This window comes from Hydra viridissima, unplaced genomic scaffold, assembly GCF_058129835.1.
Source record: "Hydra viridissima isolate aposymbiotic clone 2 unplaced genomic scaffold, HvirCarnegie_v1 scaffold_10, whole genome shotgun sequence".
NCBI lineage: Eukaryota > Metazoa > Cnidaria > Hydrozoa > Anthoathecata > Hydridae > Hydra > Hydra viridissima.
In genome coordinates this window covers 13,848,146-13,861,270 of record NW_028324309.1, presented here as the reverse complement: position 1 = coordinate 13,861,270, position 13,125 = coordinate 13,848,146, and the positions used below count along the sequence as shown (strand labels likewise).

At 34.8% G+C, this 13,125-nt stretch overlaps 1 protein-coding gene across 1 annotated transcript; it reads left to right on the top strand.

Moving 5' to 3' along the window:
• The first annotated feature begins 10,565 nt into the window (after nt 1–10,565).
• LOC149883219 (uncharacterized) lies at nt 10,566–12,794 on the top strand. Its single transcript, XM_090101027.1, has 3 exons — nt 10,566–11,900; nt 12,039–12,426; nt 12,514–12,794. Exons 1-3 carry the CDS (start codon nt 10,566–10,568, stop codon nt 12,792–12,794), a joined length of 2,004 nt encoding a protein of 667 aa, XP_089957153.1.
• Nucleotides 12,795–13,125: the final 331 nt, after the last annotated feature.

Genomic DNA, 13,125 nt, shown 5'->3' with positions numbered 1-13,125 from the left:
TAAGGACGAAAAGGATGAAAGGTTTTTCTTCAAACATTTTTTTACATTTTATTTCTCTCCTGGAAGGTGGTTTTGATTAACTCTTACAATCTATAAAGCATTTTTTGCTATTAACATTTGTTTGTATTTATTTCATTACAGAACACTGAAAATAAACAGAAACAAAGCAAAACAAATGTGAGAATGTTTTTGCTGATCGCAGATGGAAGACCAACTTTTTTACAAAACAAAACTAAAAGTTTTTCGAGTCTTTATATTAAACTTTAATACTTAAATTTTTTCCGTTTGTATCTTAATTTAAAAGAGCATGTATAGGAAAAAATCCCAATAGCTATTATTTATACTTAATATTATACTTAATAGCTATTGTTTCCGAAGTAAAACAGCTTCAGCCGAGCCTAAATGAATTGTATTTCTCTAACGTTTAAAATAATCTTTAAACTCTATCTATAAAAAAAGATTTTTGTAGATAGATTTTAAAGATCAATCATTTTAAACATTTCAAAAACAAAATTCAAAATGTTTCAAAGAATAGAATATTATATATAGTGAAAAGCCGGTTCCAGGACATTGACCCCTTTCCATACTTAAGGAATCCAAGATGTCGTCGTGTTTTGATGCAAAGTGTTGATTCCAGGACACAGACCCCTTTCCATACTTAATGATGCGTTGGTTAACGTTTTTCATGGATATTTTTCCTGTAGTTAAGGAATGATATCGTTCTTTGAATCAAAAAAAAATTCTTAAAATCCAAGATGCCTGTTCTTCGGTTTATTGCCTTGTTTTGTAGTGTCCATAAGCTAGCGTGTGTATTCCGTCTTGTAAAATGAATCTTTTATCATCGTTAGCGCTGAGTGCTACTTTGTTAATTTCTTCGGTGTAGACATCGTGATGACGTGATCGGAAGACGTTCATGGTGGTGAGTTTTTCTTTCTTATCCATTAAGCAGTCACCACAAGGTGTTAATAATGCTTTGAAAGTCGAGTCCTTCATTCAATTTTTTCAAGACGTAAAGACACAAGTGGCCGCAGTAAGAGGTGTTTCCAAATTGAACCCTTTCGCTGTTGTAATAAACAGGGCTTTTTAAATAATCGACGAGCTCGACGAGAGGAGGTTGAGCGTATGAGTCAAAGCTGTATTTTTTATCACCGTCTTTGTACCAACACACCCAATGAAACCCACTAGTGCTTGAATCACCTGTATTTGCAATACCGCACTCTTTTTTCATTGTTTTTTTTGGTAACTCGTCTCTTACAAGAACACCTCTAAAGTTTTTTAATTTTAACTGTTTGGCAGCTTTTTCCAATTGAAAGTTGGTTAATGCTTCGTTGGGTAAAACAATTCCTTCTACGTTAATCATTTTTTAAAAATTTGTTAAAAAGTTTAAATTAGAGAATGGATCCAAGAATGGGTATGCTATTGAAGGGTGAATTAGGCCCGAGGAGTAAACCAGAACCGGAAACAAGAGTGCTAACAAGCGTACCAAGCAAGGGGAGTAGAGCACCGATGAAACCTCCTGTTATTTCATGTCCTTTTCCAGTTTTAACAAAGAGTCCTTTTCCAGTTTTAATGAAGAGCCCATCGCCTTGGGTATTTCCAATCCAAGGTTTTAAGAATAAGCCAGAGCCAAATTTGGTTATTTTTATGCCTTTTCCATCTTTGCTCAAGTAAAATGTTTTGGGTTTATTAGTTGTGTGTTTTGGGTTTATTAGTTGTGTGAATCAACCATAGCTGAACCGGCAGATGAAGCAAGTCCGCCCAATAAACCTTTTGCAAGTACTGGAGCTGCACGAGAGGCAAGCGTTCCTAATAACGGTAAAAGAGCCCCAATGAAGCCTCCTTCTATTTTCGAGTTGTATGCAATTTGTCTTTTGCTCAATTTAAGAGTGACTCCTTTACCAGCTTCATACGCTTTTCTAATTTTGTTCAATTGCGCATTAGTGATAGCGAGAACATGTTTACCGTTCAAGTCTTGATGAGAAAGCTTAATGCTAGTATCGGTTTTATCATGCATAGCTTTTTTAATTTTATCAGATTGGCTCTGCGAGATGTTAATTTTGATGTTTTGATAATTGCTCATTTTTTATGCATTAAAAAATTATTTATTTCACTTCTCGAATATGATATCGTATTGTAATATCCTCTCCACGAAAATCAACCAAATCTCCATTCTGATCAATGATGCGAGTAACCATTGTTGAAATTTCAAACAGTTTAACAGGAAGATAAATCAAATGCATTGGTCTCTCGATGATTTTAAAACCTGGACTAACATTTGGATAAAAGGAGTAAATGAAATTTAATTGGGTTCCATTAATATAGGATGATCCGATAACGTTGTTAACGATTCTGATGGTGTTAATGCTTGAAATTCTAACGATATGATCCGACTCGTATTCGGAATTGGAATTTAATTTTCTTTTAGTAAACCCTAAAACTGAAGAGATGCTATTCTCCACGTTAAAGTCAATCAAATAATTCAAACCAAGTTTAATGGTTGATTTTAAAGTATTAAGATTGATTCCAATTTGAAGGTTGTTTGGAGAGTAATTAATTTTATTTGCAATAATATAACTTCCACGTTGAGCTGTTTTTATTGTGTTTAAAGCAGACCTTTGCAAATACTCATTGATGTCTTTAATGTCATAGCTTCCTGATGGAATGATAATGTTCTCCCAATTAGCTCCATTTTTCATGCTGTATTTGAAAGAATTGTTTTTACTGTTTACATTTGGAATGCTGTTGTAAGTCTAAAGACCGAGAAAAGCCATTTCATAACTTTTTCCCTCGTCAAAAACGATTTTATCCAAAAAATCAGTGGTGATAACACTTGATTTTCCATCTACATTGATGATTATACCTGACATTTTTTAAATAAGAATTATTCTTTTTAGAAGAGAGATCAATGACGGCAAATCCGTGAGGTTCATTCCAGCAATGATTGCAAAAGGCTTTAAATTCTTCTATTTTCATATCGCAGGAAACGTGATCTTGATAAATGTGATTAACGCTTTTTTGGTCTTGTTTAAAGAGACAAATAAAGTTAGCATTTTCTCTGATGGTATGTCTTGGAATCTCGAAATAGTTTTGAGCGAGATAAAAGCAGTCGACGTTAGAGTGTCTTCCTCGGATGTAATATTTTTCGCACTTGTTTTGATTGGTCAATTGCAAATCGTCAAAGATCATCAAATTGTTTTTAGTCGAGTCTAAAGATTCAGGTTCAGGTACATCGTCAGCAGTTTCAAAGAATTGACACTCCATATCATCATTGTCGGAATATTTTTTTGAAAGATCGTTAATAACATCTTTATGGATTAAATACAATTTTTCCATTTCGTCTTGTACATCATCCGTTAACAAATCAACAATATCCTTTTTAGGAAGTTTATTTTCGAAAGACCTTTTGAGTATTTTGAATTCGGTTGAAATAATGATTTACCAAAGACATACAATCGGTTGTAATCTAACCACCCAGATCTTAAAAGTAAATTTAAGAGCAGCGTTGTTTTACCATATCCAGACTTTCCAACGATGATTCCTCGAATGCTTCTCGGTAAAAGCTAGCTGTTGTTTCTTTTGGTTTTCCCAATTTTACACGACAGTTTTATCACTTCCATATTTTTTATATTAAAAAAGTTTTTATATATGTTAAAATATACTGCGTTAAGTGTAGAAGAGAGACTGAAACCATTCACTTGAAAAAGGAGATCACAAAAAACAACAGAACTATGCTTAAAGGGACTTGTAACTCTTGTGGGATAACAAAATGCAAATTTGTTTCTACGCATGCGCTTAGTGGAGGAGACTTGGTGGAATCGATCAACAAACTCTCTAACAAAATCAAACTTCCATGGGCAAAGTTTCCAGGAGAAATGCACGTTCCAGGTATGAACTTTGCTGGACCTGGAACCAATTTAGACAAAAGACTCACTTCCACAGACATGTATCAAGATTGGAGCAAACCGGTGGATAGAGTGGACAATTCTGCATATCACCACGATTTAGCTTACAAGTATTTTAACGACAAGCAAAACAGAAATTTAGCAGATCGAATGATGCTTGAAGAAATGAACTCTATACAAAATCCCACTCAGAGAGAAATAAGCGAGCGAAAAATCATCGAACCCATCATCAAAGCCAAAGCCAAATTCGGATTAGGTGTATCCGCAAGCGAATCTTAAAAAAACCACCGGAGAACCTGAAATGGACGGATCAACTTGCAAACGAGCTTCATAAACCAGTAATACATCATTTCAGAAGAATGAAAGTGTTTGTGAATGACATGGATGAAATATGGGCTGCTGATTTGGTTGACATGCAAGCGTTTTCAAAATTCAACAACGGTGTAAAATACTTGCTCATGGTTATTGATGTGTTTTCAAAGTATGGATGGATTGTTCCATTAAAGAGTAAAACTGGAGTTGATGTAGCTAGCGCTCTAAGCAAAATATTTGAGGAGAGAAAGTGCGTCAAAATGTGGGTGGATAAAGTTAAAGAGTTTTATAACAAGCATGTACAAGCTCTAGGTGTGCAATTATACTCCACTGAAAATGAAGAAAAAAGTTCCGTTGTTGAACGATGGAATAGAACAATGAAAGAGAGAATGTTTAAATATTTTTCAGCCAACAACACCAATAAATACATTGACGTATTGAATGAGATGGTGAAAAGTTACAACAACACAAAGCACTCTTCTATCAAAATGACACCAGTTAAGCTAGCGATGAAAAGAATAAAGGTAGGGTATGGTGGAATCTGTATGGAAAGGATCAAACATTACCAGCAAAACCAAAATTCTTAATGGGTGATCAAGTGCGGATTGCAAAAAAGAAGTCTCATTTTGAAAAGGGGTATACACCTAGATGGACTGAAGAGGTTTTTACCGTGTCAAAAGTTCAGTATACGAATCCGCCCACGTATAAAATCTCTGACTTCAACGGTGAAGAAATTCAAGGCACTTTTTACGAGCAGGAGATTCAAAAGACGCAACAAGACATATTCAGAATTGAAAAAGTCATTCGCAAGCAAAAGAACAGATCCTTAGTCAAATGGTTAGGATATCCAGACTCGTTTAATTCATGGGTAGATAATAATGAATTGTTAAGTTTGCAAAAATGATCTAAAATTTAATTTTTAATATGTAAAATGCATGCTCCTCACAAGTTTTTTAGAAATGTTGTATCAGCAGAAGTTCACAGTTTGGATTTGCAATTAAAAATTTTGGAAGAGAGAGTTAGAGAGTTGGAGGAAAGAAGACCGAGTAACATTATTGTGTCTACGAAAACGTTAGATCATCCACCTTATTTCAACGTTAACGAACAATATGAGATTTTTGCCCAGAAAGACATTAAATTTGCTGCTCTCTCACATACAATGATAGCTTTATCCATTGGGCTGAATTTGGAGAAAGGTGTTGCAGTGATAACATTAATGAATAAAATTACTGATCAATTGAATTATAGAAAAAACGAAGTTATTATTTCAGAGTCTGTAGATGATGTTATTATGGACGTGAATAGTAACAGCAAACAGGACGTGATTGTTAAAAAAGGAGAAAAACTTTGTAAGATTAATTACATTGATTTAAAATAATTTTTTTATTGATAAAAAATGGAAATATTGAATGAAAAACTTTATCCAGTTCTTCCAACAGCTCCTGCAGTTGAAGGACATGTTTACCGCCTTCAAAAAATAAGCGAGATACAAAAAGAGATAGAGAGTGAAAAAGCAAAGCGAGTTCATCTAAGCAAAAAGTATCATCGCGTGTTTAGAATCATTTCTAATGTGGATAATACGATGCAAGCCTTATGCATTGCTTTAGGTGCGACTGGAATTGGGCTTTTGTCAACCATTATTGCCAGTCCTGCAGCGATTGCATGTGAAGGTGTAGCTATTGGAATGGGTTTTTTATCCATTGTAGGAGGACAAGCCAACAAAAAACTAGCATTAAAAGCGGAGAAGCATGAAAAGATTAAAGTGTTGGCAGAGTCGAAATTGAATACGATTAGCGAGCACATTTCCAAAGCGTTGATGGATGGAAAAATAAACGATTCAGAGTTTCAATTGATTCTTGATGAGCTTCAAAAATTTAAATCCTTGATGGAGGAAATACGAACCAAAACCAAAAAGGGAATAGATGAAGTTACTAAAGAAAACTTGATCCAAAAAGGACGAGAAGACGCGATTCAAACGTTTAACAATTTGTTTAAAAAAGGATCAACGTAGTCGTAAAAACCAATTTATGTTTTTTTTCCACGTATTTTAAAAAGGATCAACATAATCGTAAAACCAATTTATGCTTTTTTCCACGTATTTTAAAAAGATGTTTTTCTTTAAAATACAAGACCTGAATAAAAGGGATGAAATTGTGAAAGAAATTAATGACAGACGAAAGAGGATTTATCAGAACAGCATCAACGACAACATTTCAGATACGAATTTTCAAGCTGATGTGAGCAAGCTATTTAAACCCATCATCGAGAGCAATGAAAAGATGATCAAAAGCCTGTCAGTCGATCAAAAAAAGAAAAGGCCTTTCGAAGTGAACAAAGTTGGAGATAAAATGTATATTGGAAAAATGGAGGTTGAAATAGATGGAGATGATATCATTGTTGGTGGTGAAAGGTATGAAGGAACAAAAGGTCTTTGGGAACTGATGACTGAATTAACAATACCAAAGAGCTATACCGATGAAGATTTGCAAAATTATGAAAAAATTTTAATGGATAGTGATGCTATAAGATCTGATTCGCAACCGCATAAACCGAAATCATCAAGAAGACCAAAGTATCAGCAACTTATTGCTCCTGTTTGGGAAAAAATGATGCGTATTGAAAAAGGTAAGAAAGGTCGTGGTGTCATTATTCTTCCAGGCGATCCTAATGCGTTGGTGGAAAAGCTTGAATTGAGTGTAGCTGCATGGCATGCTGGGAATAAAGAGTCAAGAAATGTGGCTGTTGCTATTTGCGATGAGCTGTTGAGACAAGGAGAGATTAATAAAGAGGAATATAAATCGTTAATGAGGACTATTGATAAAATTATTTAAAAAAATTGTTTTATTTTTAAAAAAATGCTCATTGTGAACAAAAGAAGATATGTGAAAAAGAACGTTGTTGGTGGAGGTGGTATTGTAGACATGATTAAAAATTTCATAAAAAGAGCAGCTGCGTCAAGTGTGTCAAAAGCAACAGTGAATTTGCTTAAAAATGCTGCTACAAGTAAAATTGGACAAGAAGCGATTACAGCTGCAAAATCTGCTGGGACAGAGTTAGCCCTTTCAGCCATTTCCACTGCTAGAGATGTAGCTATTGATAAAGGTAAAAAGACCATTGAGAAAATAAAGACTGGTTCATCTATTCAAATTAAGAAAATGTCTAAAAAGAACGCGATTCGAATTCAAGACCTGGTGAAAATGGGGCAGGGCATGAAAATAGTATGAAGATAGCATTTTGTTGCGATGACTTGCAATGAGAGACATTTAAATGAATTAAATAATTTTTTTTATTATATAAAAAATGATAAGTACTGAGCGATTAAGAGTTACTGAGAACCCAGAGTATGATACTGGTATTGAAAAAGTTGATTTTTTTGAGTACCTTCCAACCAATCTCGATTTAAATTCTTCAGGCACGATTACTTTTGAGATTGACTGCCAATCGATTCAAACAGTACCATCAGAGGCTTACATTCTTATTGAAGGAGTGTTGAAAAAGAGCGATGGAACCTTTTATGATGCTAAAGACAACATTGCACTGGTGAACAACGCTTTGATGTATTTGTTTAATGATGTGACTTATGACTTGTCGGGAGAGCAAGTGGAAAGAGTGATGTATCCAGGTCCAGCCACCACCATACTTGGGTTGATGAAATATCCTTATGGATTTCAGTTTGCTGATGGATTAAAACAGATGTGGTATATGGATACGTCAAATCTTGTTGGAAATTCAGGATTCAATGTTAGACGAGACCACTTGTTTGCAGACACTACATCCGTTGGAGCTTTTTCGTTTAAAATTCCGTTGAAACACATTTTTGGATTTTGCGAAACCTATGACAAAGTTGTTTATGGGTTTAGACATACCATCACCTTTACAAAGAAGGAATACGATGATGCAATTTATAGAGCGGAAAGTGTTAGTGCAGGAATGATCAACCTTAAAAAATTCAGACTTTATATGCCTCGCGTTGAATTGGATATTTCGAAAAAGACTGATTTCATGAATTTAATAGCTCAAAAAATCCCCATTCAAGTGGCTTATAAATCAAACAAATGTGAAAGACAGCTTATTCCAGCCGGTCAAACAGAATTTACCTGGTCGCTTGGAAGAGTCACTGACAAAAGCATTCCAAGATTTATCTTGTTCGGACTTCAGACAAACAGAAATTCCAGTCAAACAGTTAATCCATCACTATTCGACCATTGTGATGTTAGCAATTTTTACTTGACTGTTAATGGAATAAAGTATCCAAATTACAATTACGACTTGAATTTTGGAGAAAAGAGAGTGGTCATGGCTTATTCAGATGCGTTCTCTTTTGATGAAAAATATTACGGCACAAATGATCTTGTTTGTCAATCAGGGTTAACCTTGCTTGAATATATAAAATTATATCCGTTGTTCTTTGTGGATATCAGCAAGCAAAAAGAAAGAGTGGCGTCGGAAACAGCTGAATTAGTGGTAAACCTTAAATTTCGAACTTCAACTATTGCAAATACCGTTATTTTTGCAGTGGTTATTTCTGACAAACTGCTTAAATTTGTTTCAGATGGAACCAACATGACTGCTGTTTATTAGTTTTTTATCTGAATAAAAAAAATGGATAGCAAAACGGTAAAAGAATTGCGTGAATTAGGTAAAAACCATGCGATAAAAGGTTACTCGGAAATGAAAAAGGATGAGCTTGTGAAAGCAATAAAAAACACAAGACCAGTCATTGGAGAGTATTCTAAAGAATCATGATTTTTGAATTGACTTAAAAAAATCTTGTTATAATAAAATGAGATATACAACATCGTATTTGAAAAATTTGTTGAATGAAAACGGCGTTAGTAAAACAGCAGATGATTTAATAACGTTGATGATGCTTGCGGTTGAAAATAATTTGATCAGTAAAGATGAGATTTTAGAAAGAGCAAAAGAAAAAAAAGTAAAGCCTCTTCCAAAAGAAAAAAAACCTGTTGATCCAAAATGGGAATGGCTTAGTTTTGTTAAGAAAAAACCCATCACTGTGAGAATAACCAACATTGAAACGGGTGAGGTGGTAGAATACAAGTCTCTTTACAAAGCGATGGCAGGAACTGGACGTGGATGGAGATATTTAGAGCGTCGAGATGGAAAGGTGGATAATGGAATCAAGATTGAATTTTTAAATTCTGAAAAGCTTGAAAAACGTAAAAAGCAGCAAAATTGATTTTTTAACTTTTGTCATGTTAAAAAATTGACTTAAATAAAATTCTTGGCATAAATAAAAAGATGGAAAGCTTGCAAAAGGATGATCTTTTAAATACCCTTGATGATAGCTTTGATCCAACTTCTGATACGGCTAAATCAAAAAGTTTGCTTAAATTTCTAAAAAACATAAGAAAACTTCCAAAGGAACATCGAATCATTTTCAAAGAAATGGTTGAAGTAGCACCTTTTGAAGAAGTGATCAGAATTATAAAAGAAGACATTTATCTGCGTAATAAATTCCTGATCGGAACAAATTGGAAACTAAATGCTAGCGGACGTAATAATTGTCGTAAAATCACTGAACATATTAGAGATATTAAAAATATGTATTCACGTCTTTCTAAATAATTTTTTAATTCTTTTCGCGGGGAATTAAAAAACGGTAAAAACTTTTCGAAGAAGATAATATGCTGAAAGTGTGCCAAGATTTAAAAAATTGAATTGACTTAAAGAAAAATCTTAGTATAATAAAAATGAGTATCTATTCTTCAAAACCAGAATTAATTGCTAAAGAGCGAAAAATTGAAAGTGGTATAAAGAAAAATCTTTCCGTAATAAAAATGGAAAGTAAAACTGTGAAAGAATTAAAAGAAATTGCTAAAGAGCAAAAAATAAAAGGGTATTACAAGTTGAGAAAGGAGGATCTTATAATGGCTTTGCAGTCTGCTCCTAGAGTCGCTGCTCCTGCTGCTGCTCGTAGACGAACGACTGAGGCAAGACCGTTACCTGCTCCAAAACCAGCGATCATTCCACCAAGACCTGCTGTGGTAAAACCTCCTATTGCTCCGAAACCAATTCATTTGCAAATACCAATTCACATCCTTGATGAGCCTGTTTCAGATTTAACACCTGTCATTATACCAAAACCAGTCATTCCACCGAGACCTTCATTTTTTTCAAGTCTGACGGCAGCTGCAAAAAGTGTGGCGTCATATGTTGCAACTAAGTTTAATGATATTAAAGAATGGATAGATCCCTACGTTCCTGAAGTAGTCAAGAAGAAGGTAAGCGAATCAGTGGAACAAATCGATGAAAAGATAGTCTATCAAATCACTTGTATTAAGAACAGTGTATAAACATCCCGCGTCAAAACCATTTACGGTAAAGTTTAAAATGACTGAACATTCAGCGGAGCGAGCTGCTAGACTATTTTCTTACGAGCCTTCTTCTCGATACCAAGACATTGTTCCTTTTTTTAACTTGGTGAGAGAGTCGGTCATTCAAACCATAGCAGGAGAAAGAAACACAAAGGTAAGAATTGTTTTAATCTGTGAAATGATTCGCGTAAGCATCTTAACAGGTGAAGAGACTACTCAGATGGCTCACTTTTCATCCAACTTGAAAATTATATTGGATGGTACAGATGTAAGAACGGTTGTGAGTCAAATGGAAGAAAAAATCTTGGAGCGAAGCGCTAATTACAACAAGATGGGATCCAATTGCGTCTTGTCTAAGATTTTAAGAATGGATATCAGATTTATCGATTATGAACCTTTGAAGGGTTCTTCCTACATGGAGCTGTCTAAAGAGCTAAAAAACAAAAATGCCATCATCAACATGAAAAACGATGACGATCAATGTTTCAAATGGTGCTTCACCAGAGCGTTGAATCTGAAAAATACGCATAACGAACGAATTGACAATGATCTTATTTTAAAATCAAAAGAGTTGAATTGGGAAGGAATGGAGTTTCTTTTAAAGGTGACTCAAGTCGAAAAGTTTGAGAAAAATAATCCTGACATCAGCGTGAATGTCTTTCACTACGAAATGAATAAACCTCAACCTATGCAAATATCCAAATTTCATGATCGAAAGCACTGTGTTGATTTGCTGTACATTACAAACGATGTTACAGAACATTATTGTATCATTAAAAATTTCAGCCGGTTTGCTGGTTCCTCAGCATCAAAGAATCAACACAAACAATATTTTTGCAGAAGGTGCATGCACGGCTATGACCAAGAAGAAAAGCTCAAAATTCATCTAGAATACTGCTATCATAACGCGCCTATGAGAATCGATCTTCCAAAAGAAGGGTCGACCCTTGAGTTTAAAAACTACAACAATAGTATGAGAGTTCCATACGTTGTATACGCAGACTTTGAAAGTTTCATCAAACCTGTTAACACTTGCACACCGAATTCGAAAGAGTCGTACACCAAACAATATCAAAAGCACGTTCCAAGCTCCATCGTCTATTATATCAAATGCTACGACGAAACCATTTACAAGGGAAAGCTTGAAACGTATACAGCAGAAAGTGATGATGACGACGTGGCTCAAAAATTTGTTACCATGCTTGAAGCTAACTTTATAAAGATTTGTGACGATAGTTATTCACGACAAAAACAATGGAAGGAAAAGAAACTCAAGACTGATGAGGATAAAAAGAATTTTGAGGCTGCTACCCAATGTCACATTTGCAATAAAGATCTTAACGGTGATAAAGTATGGGATCACTGCCATTTGACTGGAAAGTACCGTGGTGCTGCTCATAACAAATGCAACTTGGATTATCAAATCCCAAGTTTCATTCCCGTTGTCTTTCATAACTTGTCTGGCTACGACTGTCATATATTCATCAAGAAATTAGGTGGAAATCTCAATTGCATCCCATGCAACGAGGAAAAATACATCAGCTTCTCGAAAAAAATCAAAGTGAGAGATTATATCGATGAAAAAGGTAAACCTCAAAAAGTAATGAGAGAAATTAGGTTTCTTGACAGCTACAGGTTCATGTCAAGCCCTTTAAAAGATTTAACTGACAACCTTGTTAAAGATTTGTGTGAGGAGTGCTCAAAATTAGATCTAAAAACATGCAAAAAGGACTGTATGGTTAATAAAGGTAAAAAATGCAAATGTAAAGACAATTGTGAAGATTGCGCTCATAGAAAATCTAAAAAAGGAGACATCATGTGCAAAAACTTAAATTCATTTCACAGCGGAGCAAAACGAGATTTGCTATTAAGAAAAGGTGTTTACCCTTACGAATGGGTGGACTCCATTAAAAAATTCTCTGAAACACAATTGCCACCCAAAGAAGCCTTTTACTCTAAACTAGACGATAAACACATCAGCGATGAAGACTACGAGCATGCGCAAAACGTTTGGAACGTATTTAGATGCAAAACGTTTAAAGATTATCACGAGCTGTACAACATCTCAGACGTGCTCATTTTAGCTGATGTCTTTGAAAATTTCAGAGACACTTGCATAGAAAATTACGGCCTAGACCCTCTTTGGTATTACACCTCTCCTGGTTTGGCTTGGGACGCCATGTTAATGGAAACTAAAATTAAATTGGATTTGTTAACCGATAATGACATGCTCAACATGTATTAAAAAGGAATACGCGGTGGAATATGCATGATCTCCAACCGATATGGAAATGCTAATAACAAATACATGCAAGACTATGATCCTTCACAACCATCCAAATTCATTCAGTACTTAGACGCTAATAACCTTTATGGGTGGGCCATGAGCAAACCTCTTCCCGTTAGAGCATTCAAATGGATGACCGATGTTGAAAATTGGCGTAGCATGCCGTGTATTTTGGAAGTCGATTTAAGATATCCTGAAGAGCTTCACAATTTACACAACGATTACCCTTTGGCTCCTGAAAAATTAACCATTGGAAAAGTGGATAAGCTCGTTCCAAATTTAAACAACA

Excerpts from the sequence above, each read along its gene's own strand:
- LOC149883219 (XM_090101027.1), top strand. The coding sequence starts at position 10,566 with ATGACTGAACATTCAGCGGAGCGAGCTGCTAGACTATTTTCTTACGAG. Across the intron at positions 11,901-12,038 it reads AAGATCTTAACGGTGATAAA|AAATTAGGTGGAAATCTCAA; the intron begins GTATGGGATCAC and ends ATATTCATCAAG. Across the intron at positions 12,427-12,513 it reads AGATTTGCTATTAAGAAAAG|ACGATAAACACATCAGCGAT; the intron begins GTGTTTACCCTT and ends ACTCTAAACTAG.